The sequence below is a fragment of the Gopherus flavomarginatus genome, chromosome 3 (assembly GCF_025201925.1).
Source record: "Gopherus flavomarginatus isolate rGopFla2 chromosome 3, rGopFla2.mat.asm, whole genome shotgun sequence".
Classification (NCBI taxonomy): Eukaryota; Metazoa; Chordata; order Testudines; family Testudinidae; genus Gopherus; species Gopherus flavomarginatus.
In genome coordinates this window covers 202,590,211-202,605,716 of record NC_066619.1, presented here as the reverse complement: position 1 = coordinate 202,605,716, position 15,506 = coordinate 202,590,211, and the positions used below count along the sequence as shown (strand labels likewise).

The window sequence follows — 15,506 nt, the reverse complement described above, 5'->3', positions numbered from 1 at the left end:
TTCACCCAAGAAATATTAGCAATATCAAATCTGTTCTTCCCTGATTATGCTGAGGACCTGCTGAACATCCTAAAGAATGTGCATTTTCTGTGAGCTCTCACAGTTTAATTTGTGAAAGTGTTAATAATTGAAGCCAAATACATGTAATAAAACCAAACTGAAGTGTTTCAGTCTGATAAAGAATCCTTTCTCCTCTCAATTATCCAAACGTCTCTTGCCTCTGATGAGGTCAAAATTTTACTTGCTCTCCACTCATTTTAGGGCTGGTGTAGTCTAGCTTGTAACTGAGCCAGCTGTACTGCACTGGTATAAAGGTAAAAGTTCAGTATATCCACACTGAATCATGTTAACAACCTTCACAAGTTTTGCCATGCACCTGTAATGTGCTGTTCTAAAAAATTACAACAGCAATTCCGTGAGGGTAGCTACTTCACAGTTCCCAATGCAGCTTCCAGAGGCAGTGTATTCTGGGTGACTTTTCAAAAGGCCACCAGTACACTGTGGGGCACTAATCAGAGGACTAGTTTAGTGGGCTTTTGGAGTCACTGAATACATTCTCCCACTACTACTGAACAGTTGAATAAGGGCTACTCTACAGTGGCAACGTTAAAGCGCTGCCGCTGCGGCACTTTAACGTGGCTTGTGTAGTCACGGCACAGCATTGGGAGAGAGCTCTCCAAGTGCTGTAAGAACACACAAACACACACAAACAAACCTCAACGAGAGGCACGGCTCCCAGCGCTGGTGTACTGTCTACACTAGCACTTTACAGCGCTGAAACTTGCTGCGCTTGGCGGGGTGGGGGGGGTCACACACTTAAGTGAGAAAGTTGCAGCGCTGTAAAGTGCCAGCGTAGACAAGCCCTAAGTTAGCTAACATGAACCTGAACATGATTTGCCCTGCTACATGTTGACTGCTAAGTCCTGGTCTGTTGTATCATCTAGCTTGACAGAAGACAGCTGTGAACAAATACAGTAAAATTCTGTAACGTAGAAAACGCATATACTGTCATAAAGTAACAAAGAAGTGTCCAAGGTTTTTCCCTATTTAGAATTTTAAGTAAACTCCTGGAGTCAAAACTATGTAATTCTTTATTACATGTATTTTAACCATCAAAGAATGTGGTGCTAGTGTTCTATAAGTTAGTTAATTTTAGAATTAATGATAAATCTATTTGCTGCTAAAGCCATTATTTTAATTTCAGCAAAGTAAGACATTTCTTCTTTTTTTGAGTTGCATAATATGGATTTAGTTTGAAAAATCTGGGAAAAATCAAACTTCAAAATACTTAAGCTTCAGTAAGTGGTTTTATTTTGTATTAGATTATTTTATCATAATTATTCATTATCCTTTAATTATATTTTACATTACATCTTAGATTAATATAAAACTGATGATTTGATTGTTATGCTAACCTCTGTAATTTAGCAATTGTTTAGGTTAGGAGGAATTATCTATTAAGCTGTTCCATGACTATGTATCTTTGAAGTCAAGTTTTCACCAACAGATATTTGATTATAAAATTGCTCTTGAGCACAGATATGCTACAATATGGAAGCAGGTTTACAGATTAGAGAGCGAAGTACAATTTCTCAAACACCTCTCAGAAACACTCAATACCCACACAGAATTGATCTTTAAAAATAAATACTTTTTCCTGTTTCACAATGGGGCAGTAATAACAACAATTCTGTTCAAATATAAGATATAAACGGCAAGAAGAAATAACCATTAAAAGATTCTTCTTTTTCTATAAAATCTGGAATACAATTTATCGCCTACCACTTCTCTGTTTCTAGAAAAGATTGGGCTATTCACTTACTATACAGTGAACAGGGACAAATTCTGAAAAAATGTAATTTACAATACACAATATTCCCATCAATTAAAACTCAAATGAAAAATACACATTGTTTGCTCTGCAAAAGGGCAATATGTAACACAAATCACCTGCAGAGCAAAAGAGAGGGGAAAATAATGGGTAAAATATTTCCATAAGAACATAATGCAGTAATCTTCTTCAAAACTGCAACAGCTTATAGATTTCATCTGTGACTTTGAGCAAATGAACTACATACTCTAAGCAAGAATAATTACTTTATCACGCCACATATATTTGCATCTGAATGCACACCAGCGACAACAAAACCTCTATATAGCACTGTAAATTTAAAATGCATTAAAAAATGTAAATTAAGATTACATTCATAAAATAAGCCACATAATTTTCTATGCCAGTGCCACCCACATCAACAACATTAAGGGACTCCTGCTATTGAAGTCTCCTGATATCAACTGTAGAAATTAGCTCCAGACTGAAATCTGGCAAACCAAGTTTCTACTAGGAGAGGAAGTCTTTTGTGCATTTAAAAAAAAATTAACCTGGTAGGTTGTGAATTATATACATGAAACACACATCTATGCACACATGACAGTACATTTTTCTAGGGGAGTTATTTCCCTGCACTTCCAGAATCAAGGCTCATCTTAACGGAAAAATTACATATAATTTAAAAGCCCTATAAGTCACTGAGCACAACTCTGAGTTGAGTTTCGCTACACTCCAGTGCCATAATTAGGATTGTTGTTGAACACTATAAATGCATACCCACCAGTCCATCTGTTGGCTGCTTCCTTGGCAACTTTGTTTGCTTGACCTGAAATTGAGGAAAACCGTGTACAGTCACATAATTTAACAAGTGCAAAACAGTGAGATGATGTTTATATTGACACAGTTCCTATGAATCCACTGACCATAATGAAGATACTCATCTGTGGCTTTCAAATATGTCTTTTTTAAGATTCAGCCATGCCCCAAAACTAGTTTAATGAAAAATCATTAACAAAGGACCATAAAAGATACCATTTGAAGTGTCAAAAGTATTTTTAAGAATGTATTTTAAAAGAAAATATTCTAGTTGAGCCTGCTTGGTGGCTCAGCAATAGTGCTCTGCACAGCTATGTGGGAGATCTGAATTAGGTCCATGGGCTGGAAATGCTGCAGGAACAGCTGCCTCTTCTCTGAGAGAGAATGCTTCGCATTACTCAGGAGCAATCTCGCTCACCTGTAAATATTCTTATTTCAAAGGTGTGCATGATTCTTTAGAGAAAAAGCACATAGGAATGGTAGTTGCCTGCGAGATAAATCGAGTTGTGTATCATGTACCTTAGAAGAGGGAACCAGAAAGGCTCTCAGGACTTCAGAGATACTAAGAGGTCTTTGATAAGACAGATAGAATAACGTTTCTGGATAACAAATGCAAAAATAAAGTTTAACACACTTTTTAAAAAACCCATCTCCATTGCAAGTAGCTTTTAAAGAGTTTTTATGACACAAACCAGTTTCTAAGAAAGTTTGTTAAATCTTCTTGTCCCCATTAGTGTAAATGCTGTATCAGCCTGGAAACTTAGATAATAGTAAAATGTAGTGGTGAAAGCTCTGAATTCTTAAAGATGGCTTAAAAAGGCAGGGGGCCGGGGGGGGGGGGAATTGGACTTTGTCCTTTTTGCTTCTTTGTGATGTATGAAGGCAAAGAGAGAGAGTGGTGTTTGTTTTTTATATTGGAAATTCAGGTCATGTCTGTCCTGAGAGACACTATACTCTTCTCTGCACTGGCATTTGTTCCGAGAATTTTCCATTGTTGCTTCCACCGGTTCAGCAGCTCCATCAATGGGAATGCTAGCACTGACAATGTACTGGCAACATCAGCATTTTAAGCACTGTATGGCCTAACTCTGCTCAGAGCAGGTCTACAAAATAAGGGCTTGTGTAGTCTAGGATAAAATGTTAATTTTTAAAATGTGTTCGCTAAACCATTTTAGCTAGCATGTTTTAAACCCTGGTATAGATAGGGAAAGTTGTATCTGAATCTAGGGCTTATCTATACTTGCTTGTGTGTGCCAAAATATATATACACAACTTGCCCAGCCAACACTAGGGTTTTAAAACACATTAGCTAAAATATTTCAAAAATACACTTTTTCTCCAAGCCTAAACAAGAGCATATTGTATAGATCCACTGTGAGCAGGGTTAGGCAGTGTAGTACATAAAATGATGGTAGCCAATTACATTCTCAGCAACTAGAGGATAAATAGGCACTTATATATTTAATTACTATTTATTCAATACCAAGAGGAAGTACATTCACCTGCAAAAATCACAACACACCAGTCCAATTTCTTTTACATATTAACATTTGATAGACATGCTTGGTTTGTCAAATACGTGCAGAGATTTTACTTATTTTAACAATATCACCAGAAGCATATCATGGGTAATATAAAGATTCTGACTCTGTAATCTGGTAACACTCTGTTAAATGGAGAGATCTGATGATTATATTGCTGTTTTACTATGTTAATATTTCTCTAAATAAATCTCACTGTGGTAACAATTATTGTTTTGTCTCTGATATTTACATGGCATGGATTTGTAAACCTGATAAAACTTCCTAAATAAAATAGTTTAAAAAAAAAAAAAAAGCTGGTAGCTGCCTGGAGCCTTGCCTTTGCTAGCACTCCCATTGCTGGAGCTGAAACATTGGTAGGTAGCACCTTCTGATAAGCGCTTAAATTGTAATGAAAGAGGTGCTGGAGCTCAAGCAAATTTTTTACTTTCATAACTGATGTGGCAAGCCCAGAGATGCCAGAGCTGTGACTGACAAGCTCAGAGGAGCCAGGGCTCAGCCCTGGCATAAATTAAGTATTGCTTCTGGATTGTAGAAGTAGAGAAATGACATCACAAGAGCTGGAAAGTGAAGGTTTAACAGTTAAGATGAGAAAGGATTTTTAGCCACGCTTTCTAACTTTGTTTTGCTAAAGTCTATTCAACTTCTATGAATGGTAACACTGTATAGAAAACTAATCTTGTCAAAGATTAAACAGTTAAGGTGTGTGAATTCATAATGTACATGCTCCAAGACATACATTAGGTCACTCCAGCAGAAGTAGAATTGACAATGACATTCTTGATGTTTTTATGGTAAAAAACCAACACAGATCTTTTTAAAAGCCACTTTCAGGCTCTCTTTAGACATAAAGCAGCAAAAAAGGACAAGCCAATTTTTTGTTTTAAATCAGTCATTGTTTATCTCTAACGGGTTACTGTAGAAACAATGACCCAATAATCAGTCCCAGCAATGTTACTAATAAATGCTGAAAACTCTCAGCATCCAGAACCTGCATTCTGATTTTCTTTCTTCAAGTTTTTAAGGTGGCAAAGAAAGAATTGTACTGAATTCCCTTTCTTACCCTGACTACTTTATCTTATCAGGCCACCCTTAAGGCTTATCTTAACATTTTTATGTACAAAATAAGATCTCCAAAAACAGGAACCTCAAGATCTTGCCCATGAGAATAATGAAATGCCAAGTGTCCCACGACAAAGTAGCTAAATTTACAAAACAAGTAGCAGCTGGTGACGGTGTGAGCTACCATACTAACTCAGCAGGCAGGTTTTATGGATTTCTTCACTGAAAGGATCAGAGATTGCAGAGAAAACTGGCAACTTTTCAAGGATATAGTCAGCGGTGGCTCCAGGCACCAGCTCAGCAAGCACGTGCCTGGGGCGGCAAGCCTGCGGGGGGGGAGGGGGGCAGCGTGCCAGTCATCATGAGGGCTGCAGTCAGGGAGCCTTCGGCGGCGTTTCTGTGGGAGGTCCACTGCTCCTGCGACTTCAGCGGCAAGTACACCGAAGGCGCGGGACCAGTAGATCACCCGCAGAAACGCTGCCAAATCCACAAGACCAGTGGACCTTCTGCAGAACCACCGCTGAAGGCTCCTTGACTGCCATGCTTGGGGCGGCAAAAAAAAAAAAAAAAAAGAGCTGCCCCTGGATATACTTAACAATCAGCCTGCAGAACTGTTACCAGGTAACGCAAAATATAACTAACATCTTAAATATTTTTGGGGTAAAGTAATTTTTACATCATGAAGTTTAATTCTGTTGTATGGATCAACAGCAGGTGCAATTATTCTCACAGGCTAACAAGCACTGTTAGTTGTGGGCTTCCTAGTACTGCTCATGCAGGGAGGTCTCAGTGAATAAGAACCCTATAGTTACAGAAATGGAATTCACTCTGACAAGTCTCCCTTCCTATACAGTTGCATTTAAATATCAAAACAGTAGCTATAGTAAGAATTATCTATGAACTTTAATCTTCTATATTTCTTCCTACTGACAGAAACAATTTTGTATAGAAAATTTTCTACTTCCCTTGGTCCAAGGCCTCTGCTATTGAGAAATTACACAAACATTTCCCTTACCCCCTCTAAGCACAATAGGCCAGATTTTCCTCTCACACTAATTCTTGACCTCTCTTGGAGAAGCCTCTTTAGGCTATTCCTGGGAGTTGTGTGACATAAGAAGATGCCTACTAATGAAAGCGTGCTCATGCAATCAAGTTCTGAGTTCACATTTATTAGGAATGCCACTTTCAAGACCACTGGTCATAGTGCATTGCAGAACTTACACACTTGGCATACAGGACAGCACACTGCTAATTTGGGGTATATCTACACTACGGAATTACTCCGATTTTATAGAATTCCATTTTTGGCAACAGATTGTATAAAGTCAAGTGCATGCGGCCACATTAAGTACATTAATTCGGCGGTGTGCGTCCATAGTACCGAGGCTAGCATTGACTTCCGGAGTGTTGCACTGTGGGTAGCTATCCCATAGTTCCCGCCGTCTTCCCCGCCCATTGGAATTCTGGGTTGAGATCCCAATGCCTGATGGGGCAAAAAACATTGTCGCGGGTAGTTCTGGGTCATGTCGTCAGTCCCCCCTCTCCCTTCCTCCCTCTGTGAAAGCAACGGCAGACAACCATTTCACGCCCTTTTTCCTGGGTTACCTGTGCAGACGCCATACCACGGCAAGCATGGAGCCCACTCAGCTCAATGCAGCAGTCATGAACATTGTAAACACCTCGCGCATTATCGTGCAGTTTTTGCTGAACCAGAACCTGCAAAGCCAGGCGAGGAGGCGGCAGCAGTGTGGTGACAAGAGTGATGAGGACATGGACACAGAATTCTCTCAAACGCTGGCCCTGGCGCTTTTGGAGATCATGGTGCTTATGGGGCAGGTTCATTCCATGGAACACCAATTCTAGGCCCGGAAAACAAGCACAGACTGGTGGGATTGCATAGTGTTGCAGGTGTAGGATGATTCCCAGTGACTGCGAAACTTTCATATGCGTAGGGCCACTTTCATGGAACTTTGTGACTTGCTTTCCCCTACCCTGAAGCACCAGAATACCAAGACGAGAGCAGCCCTCACAGTTGAGAAGTGAGTGGCAATAGCCCTGTGGAAGCTTGCAATGTCAGACAGCTATCGGTCAGTCGGGCATCAATTTGGAGTGGGCAAATCTACTGTGAGGGCTGCTGTGATGCAGGTAGCCAAAGCAATCACTGAGCTGCTGCTACCAAAGATAGTGACTCTGGGACATGTGCAGGTCATATTGGATGGCTTTGCTGCAATGGGATTCCCTAACTGTGGTGGGGCAACAGACGGAACCCATATCCCTATCTTGGCATCGGAGCACCAGGGCAGCCAGTACATAAACCACAAGAGGTTTTCAATGGTGCTGCGAGCACTGGTGGATCACAAGGGATGTTTCACCAACATCAACGTGGGATGGCCGGGAAGGGTTCATGACGCTCGCGTCTTCAGGAACACTAATCTGTTTAAACGGTTGCAGCAAGGGATTTACTTCCCAGATCAGAAAATAACCATTGGGGGTGTTGAAATGCCTATAGTTATCCTTGGGGACCCAGCCTACCCCTTAATGCCATGGCTCATGAAGCCATAAACAGGCAGCCTGGAAAGTAGTCAGGAGCTGTTCAACTATAGGCTGAGCAAGTGCAGAATGGTGGTAGAATGTGCATTTGGACGTTTAAAGGGACGCTGGAGCACTTTACTGACTTGCTCAGACCTCAGCCAAACCAATATTCCCATTGTTATTGCTGCTTGCTGTGTGCTCCACAATCTCTGTGAGAGTAAGGGGGAGACATTTATGGCGGAGTGGGAGGTTGAGGCAAATCACCTGGCCACTGATTACGTGCAGCAAGACACCAGGACAATTAGAAGAGCACACCAGGAAGCGGTGCACATCACAGAAACTTTGAAAACCAGTTTCATGACTGGCCAGGCTACGGTGTGACAGTTCTCTTTGTTTCTCCTTGATGAAAACCCGCCCCCTTGGTTGACTCATTCCCTGTAAGCCACCCACCCTCCCCCCTTCGATCACAGCTTGCTTGCAAAGGAAATAAAGTCACTATTGTTTAAAAACCATGTATTCTTTATTAATTAATTATAAAAATAGAGAGAGAACTGACAAGGTAGCCCGGTGGAGTGTGGGAGGAGGGAAGGAAAAGGCCACTTCAAAACTTGTTGAATGCCAGCCTTCTGTTGCTTGGGCTGTCCACTGGGGTGGAGTGGCAGGGTGCACGGAGCCTCCCCCCCGCCCCGCGTTCTTGGGTATCTGGGTGAGCAGGCTATGGAACTTGGGCAGAGGGGAGGGCGGTTAAACAGGGGCTGCAGCAGCACTCAGTGATCCTGCTGCCGTTCCTGAAGCTCCACCAGATGCCGGAGCATGTCCGTTTGATCCCACAGTAGCCCCAGCGTTGCATCCTGCCTCCTCTGATCTTCATGCCAACACCTCTCATCTTGATCATCCCTCCTGTCCTCACGTTCCTCCCTCCTGTTCTCATGTGCATTGGCCGCTTTCCTGTACTGTGATACTGTGTCCTTCCACTCATTCAGATGAGCTCTTTCATTGCGGTTCAACTGCATGATCTCAGAGACCATTTCATCACATGTGCGTTTTTTTTTGCCACCTTATCTGAAATAGCCTTCGGGATGGAGAAAAGAGGCTTGAAAAATTTGCAGCTGCGGGAGGGAAAAAAGGGAGAGAAGATATATTTTACAGAACAATGGGTATACTCTTTCAGGGTGAACAACACTATTCACATTACTTGGCACGTGTGATGTCGGTACAAGGTCGCATTTTCCATCTTAATATTGAGTGCCTGCGGCTTTGGTGCAGACGCAGGGCCGGGCAACAGAATTCAGCTTGCATGCGGCCATGGTAAGCCATAGTCTTTCGGCTTCTGCAACCTTCATAAAAGCAGCGCCCTCCTTTCCCATACCAAGCAAAGCCCATTGAGTGCTGCAGTTTTCATGTTAACGTGCAGCAGCAGAAACCAAACGAAACCACCCCCCCACCCATCCAATTCTCTGGTATGATCGCTTTACCCCTCCCCTCCCCACATGGCTGTTATCAAGGAAGATCCCTGCTAGCCAAACGCGAACAGCTCAGCGCCAATGCCCGCCCCCCCCCCCCCGACTGCTTGGCTAACTGCAGGGAGGATTTCTTTTGAGCCACAGGCAAACAGCCCAATAGAAATGGCCACCTCTGAATGTCTCCTTAATTAAATTCCCGTATTTCAACCAGGTTACCATGAACGATATCACTCTCCTGAGGATAAACAGCGAGATAAAGAACGGATGTTGCTTGAATGCCAGCAAACACCGGGACCATCGCTTTCAAGCTTTGTCATGCAATGATACCAGATTACTTGCTAATAGCATGGTGTGGTAAAGTGTCCTACCATGGAGGACGGAATAAGGCTGCCCTGCCCAGAAACCTTCTGCAAAGGCTTTTGGAGTACCTCCAGGACAGCTTCATGGAGATGTCCCTGGAGGATTTCTGCTCCATCCTCAGACACGTTAACAGACTTTTCCAGTAGCTGTACTGGCCGTGAATGCATCCCAAGTCCTCAGGGCAAATTAATCTTTAAAAAACACTTGCTTTTAAACCATGTTTTATATTTACAAAGGTACACTCACCAGAGCTCCCTTCTCCGGCTTCATGGTCAGGGATACCCGCTTGGGAGGGTATTTCAGTCAGAGTGAGAAAAAGATTCTGGCTGTTGGGGACAACGGTGTGCTGTGTACTCTCCTCAAGCTCGTCCTCCTCCTCCTCATCTTCCCCGTCCACAAAATCCTCAGGCATGGCTGTGAATACCTCCTCCTCAGAGTCCACGGTCAAGGGTGGGAGCGGCCCCTTCTAGAATTGCATGCAGCTCAGCGTAAAAGCGGCATATCTTTGGCTCTGCCCCAGAGCGTCCGTTTGCTTCTTTGGATTTCTGGTAGTCTTGTCTGAGCTCCTTAACTTTCACACAGCACTGTATTGAGTCCCTATTGTGGCCTCACTCCATCATGCCCTCAGAGATTTTTTTTCAAATGTTTTGGCATTTCATCTTTTGGAACGTAGTTCTGCTAGCACGGAATTGCCTCCCCATACAGCAATCAGATCCAGTACCTCCCATATAGTCCATGCTGGAGCTCTTTTTCGATTCTCGGACTGCATGGTTACCTGTGCTGATGAGCTCTGCATGGTCACCTATGCTGATCAGCTCTCCAGGCTGCGCAAACAGGAAATGAAATTCAAAAGTTTGCGGGGCTTTTCCTGTCTACCTGGCCAATGCATCCGAGTTCAGATTGCTGTCCAGAGCAGTCACAATGGTGCACTGTGGTATAGCTCCCGGAGGCCAATACCATCGAATTGCATCCACACTACCCCACATTCAACCTGGCGATGTCGATTTCAGTGCTACTCCCCTCGTCGGGAAGGAGTACAGAAATCGATTTTAAGAGCCCTTTATGTCGAAGTAAATGACTTCGTTGTGTGGACGGGTGCAGGGTTAATTCAATTTAACGCTGCTAAATTCGACCTAAACTCTTAATGTAGACCAGGCCTTGATTGCCTAGCAATTACTGCTGACTCATCCATAGATCAACACTGAAAGTGGTCTTGGACAAGGTTCTGCATTTTGCCATCAGGGACTATTTATAGCAATGAGAGGGAGATCAAAAAAGTTAATGGAAGAGGCAGTGATCATGAAACAGAAAGCAGGACAACAGCTCTTAAGTGAATGCCTATGCAAGTTGGAGTCCACAAAACTATCAGCAGACTCTATCAAACGCTGAAGAAAGAAAAATCTAATTGTTTGATAGTATTGGGGAAGAAATGGATGCTCATAAGAAGCTTCCATCATATTCAGAGTGCAGAACATGACCCATGACCCCAATGCTCTGCTTTACCAGAATTCTTTGCACTGTTTCAGCCAAAATATCAAATATGCTGTAATACTTTTAAAGTTCACTACACCATAACTGGATTCAATGTACACATTTGATTTGTCATTTAAATTGTGCATTAAATATCTTATTTACTGTAGCTATTTACATTGAGAATGCTATCTTCACAACAAGGGCTAGAAATGTTTGAGTCTAGATACTGTAGAAAATTTTGCAATTACTAGGAAATTCACCTGGGAGTCACAACTCCTAGCTTAAGATCCACTGCATGTTAGAATGGTTTTGAAAGACATGGAGCAAGACATAGTGCAAGCCATCGACAGTTCAAACCACCATGTATATGAATTATATTAGCATTGCTTTCTCAAAAAATGAAGAACTTATGCCTGAAAATAACCCCTGTGCAAATGCATACAATAGTTCCACCTCTGTCTCTATAGTGAGACACAGTAGCACATACTAAATTATTGGGAAGCTAATCCCTCTCTCTAGGAGTGTATTTTTTAAAGTGTCTAGGAGCTTTGTCAGCCTAATTTAAAAAAAAAAAAAAAGTCCATTAGTACATGCTCCCTATGTCCTTTATGAAAAGGTTAGACTGTCAAGTCTCATCAGTACATATGTAATGTGTCTTTGAAAAATGTCTCATGTTTTGTCAGGACCGGTAACAAAAAATTTCTACAACCCACACATAACACGCAATGTACAGTGTCATGTACTCACACATACCACATTGTGCATGAGCACTCAAGCATGCACCCGTGCGCGCGCACACACACACACACACACACACACTTAGCTTTAAAGATATTTTTTCTTAAAATCCCACTCCTTAATTCTTGGTCTCATAACTCTTATAGCCAAAGCTACACCTCTTCTATTGCCCAAGCAGACAAGAGCTAATGCAAACAGGAAATAGTCCCCCTAACAAGGAGAAAGTAACCACACTGGCTTAGGGTATGATCAGTGAACACTGAAGTCAGTGGGAGTATTTCCCTTGAGTTCAATGGACTCCAAAAACAAAAACAAAAAAATTCACTCATGATATGTCTACACTGCAATTAAAAATCCATGTCTGGCTTGCGCCAACTAACTCAGGCTAACAGGCTGTAGATTTTTGGGCTCAAGCTGCAGCTCAAGCTCTGAGACCATCCCACCTCTCAGGACTCTAGAGCCCAGGCTCCAGTCCGAACTTCTACACCACAATTAAACAGCCCCTTAGCCCGAGAACCACGAGGCAGAGTCAGCTGGCACAGGCTAATCACGGTATAGACATACCTACAGTTGTGAAGTCTCAGGCACATCATCTCCCCACATAGGCAATTCCTTACTGCCCTCAGAGACCATCAATATTTGTATTAAATTATTGCATCTAATATGTATTTGTCCCTCAATATTTTCGTAAGTTACCTGCATTTGATGTTACCTGCTCCCTCCCACGTGTACTTTGCAGCCATGACACTAGTCAAGGGGAACATCAAGACTTTTGTTCTGCTATACTGTATTTAGAAACTTCCATAGAGCCTCAAAGTTCTTCCGTATCCCTACATTTTGGGGTGTCACAAATCTAATATCCTGATCATTCAAGTAAAGTTGATCTACAAAGGAGGGAGGGAGAAATTACATCAATCCACCACATGCAAGACAGGACTTGCATCAATATAATCTGTCCTGGTACTTCACTGGTGTAAGCTGCACAGCACAGTGTGCCCACATTATGGGTTTGCCCTGGTATGTAACAATAAATTTCCCTCATCCAGACAACGCCATAATTATAGCACATCTAGCTATAGTGAAGACATGACAAAGCTCTTAATATACATGAGACTGTTGACACATTTTCTATGGGAAGAAGAGACTTGAAAAATCCTGATATTTTAATGTAAAAGCAGAAGGAAGAATTTAAAAATCCAAAATATATTTCCAGGTCTATTTTATACAACATGAAACAGCAAAAAGGGCACAAAACCAATATTTTATATTTTCCTTTGCAGATCACCTTTAAACAACAGTCAACAATATCTGCATCAAAGAGCTGAGTGAGCTGTTTAGTGGAAAGCCAAGTAACCAAGGTTGTTCCATTCCTTTGTTTAACAGTGGGACAGTACAAGTGATGCAACTAGTCTCTCTCTCAAAGTAGTCTCAAACATCATCTCTCATTTCCTTAGCTTTTTTCTGGTAAATGCTGCTTCCACGTAATCTTTTTAAGACACCACCAAGTGAACTGCTGCTTATTCTGTGACTGAGAAGTGACTGCAAATTGTTATGCTCCCCATTTAGTCACCTGTAGCCATTTGCCCACATCATAAAACCGATCACGTTCACCTAACCATTATATCAGCTCCACAAGATTGTTATGAAGATTTACCAGCTTAGGCACTAACCTACTTACGCTAATTTCATTCCCCATCTTCCTCTTCCATCCCTCCCCTCCAACATTTTTTTCCTCTTAAAATATAACAGTAATTTAAAACCAAAAAACTAATGATCCTTCCCCTTCCTGTCCAAAAACAGTTAAATACCAGGGCAAGTGCAATTATTCAGGGTTGAAACAGAGAGTGTTGCAGGTGCTAGTTAAACACCTGATCCTGGAACTGGACCCATGAAGGTTAATCCCTATCCTGTGCTGAATCTTTTGAAATGCATGTGTTGAATCCCATGGACAAGATGATTGCAAGATCTGTACCTAAAAGTCTGAATGACCCATTCCATTATAAACCCTTGTTTTCAATTGCTCTAACAATTTTTGTAAAGATATTCCTTACAGGATTAAAATTCTCCTTCCTTCTCTCAGAACAAAAAGAAAAACGGTTTTTGGTTTTTTTTCCTGCTCTAAAGCTGGAACAAAATATAGTTAGCCAGTCATTGGATATATCAGTGTGGAAGAAAACATGCGTTCAAGCTTTTAAAACTGTTTTTTTGCTTAGTTAATTAAAACAGCTTCATTTTAAAATAAACTTGGCAAAGATACAAGTTCTCAGAGAGGATTAATATCACTTTGACTTGTTTGAATTTGTCTGAAGTGTAAATACCATGTATGCATCTATACTCTCAGATTCACAGTATTTGTCACATTAGTTTCTACTCCAGACTGACTGGAGCAGACGTGAAACGTTCTCTAGCCCCTGAATGTGTACAAAAAATCAGACCGCATTAGTTTAAGGTTCTCCACTTCTGTGAAGAATTTCTCTATTTGTTCAAACTTGACTTCTCTGCTGAGTGTGCCAACAAAAACTGCAATTACTTGTGATCTATAATCTTCACCCAGTTTTTCAAATATTAAAAACTAGTGCATTCATGTGCAATTATACTCAGAAATGAGTACCTAAAAATGACACCTGCTTACCAAATTGGTCTGTTCCCTATATATGTTCAGTGACATCTGCTTATTTCACTCACAGAACAAGACTTCAGTTAACCAGTAAAGCCAGTAACAATGTGTTTAGGTTATTTAACACTCTTGATTATAAAATAAAATGTCAGAAGAATTTGTAGAGCTTTTACAACTCTTTGGTTTGCAGCAGCAACTTGAAATTTGGCAGAGGGAAGTCTGCCTTTTGTGCCCATATGAAAATCCATTCAGCTGTGCCTGAGTTATGAGCTGTTGAAAAGCATCATTTTTCCTTCTCTGAAATTTTAACACATTAAAGCTACACAATATACAACTTACGGATTTCTTCAACAACATCTGGATCACATTCTTTGTATTTCTCTATTTCTGCCGTTAGGTGCTCTTTTTTCTGCCGGAGAGCAGCAAGTTCCTTTGTTAGGGCAGCACGTTCTGTCTGGGTTCAGAGCATTTTGGGAAAAACCAACAGGAAATAAAATTAAATAGGCAGTGATTATACTACTACTACTACTACTACCACCACTACCACATTTATGCAAAATGCAAATATCATTTTACTCTCCAAAACTATCAGATAGACTGTTGGGTGCTCCATTTCCTACTATTTTAAGGTAGGCAAACCAATCCTGCACTTTATGCACATTCAAAATGCCCTGTTTCAAAGTGGGTCTTCAGTGCATAATGAATGCAAGATCAAGGCAAAGTGGTTAAACAAATCAAAATTATTCTAAGTAATCAAACTGTTATTTGTTCCTAGTTATATACATGGGTAAATAAGGATTGGGACCACATCTCAGATCCTCACCACACTACCTATACACATTATGATATTCATAATCAATAACTAGCAATTGTTTCTTTAGTGTACCTGACTGCTTTCACTGAGCCCTTACTGTACTGTAAACACACTATTATAAGTAATCTTGATAACTATTTAACAACCAAAAACATGCCAGCACATGTATACCAACAGTGAAACAGTCAGTTTCCAGTTTAGATTAACTTGTGAGGCAGAAATATAAATATAGTGAATTAAATGTAATACTCTGTGACTT

The 15,506-nt window shown here is 41.2% G+C and overlaps 1 protein-coding gene across 5 annotated transcripts in view; it reads right to left on the bottom strand.

Annotated features, from left to right (window-relative positions):
• Positions 1-15,506, bottom strand: part of MND1 (meiotic nuclear divisions 1) — a 74,495-nt gene that overhangs the window by 22,209 nt on the left and 36,780 nt on the right. For 3 of the 5 annotated variants that reach the window (XM_050946688.1, XM_050946689.1, XM_050946687.1), the window contains exons 6-7: positions 14,773-14,887; positions 2,613-2,657 (exon numbers count right to left, since the gene is read on the bottom strand). In XM_050946688.1, the coding sequence (XP_050802645.1) occupies positions 2,613-2,657; positions 14,773-14,887 (160 nt within the window). Of the gene's footprint in view, positions 1-2,612; positions 2,658-8,338; positions 8,892-9,851; positions 10,430-14,772; positions 14,888-15,506 lie in introns of those variants that run through there. The other 2 variants (XR_007773463.1, XM_050946690.1) reach the window with 2 other exon arrangements.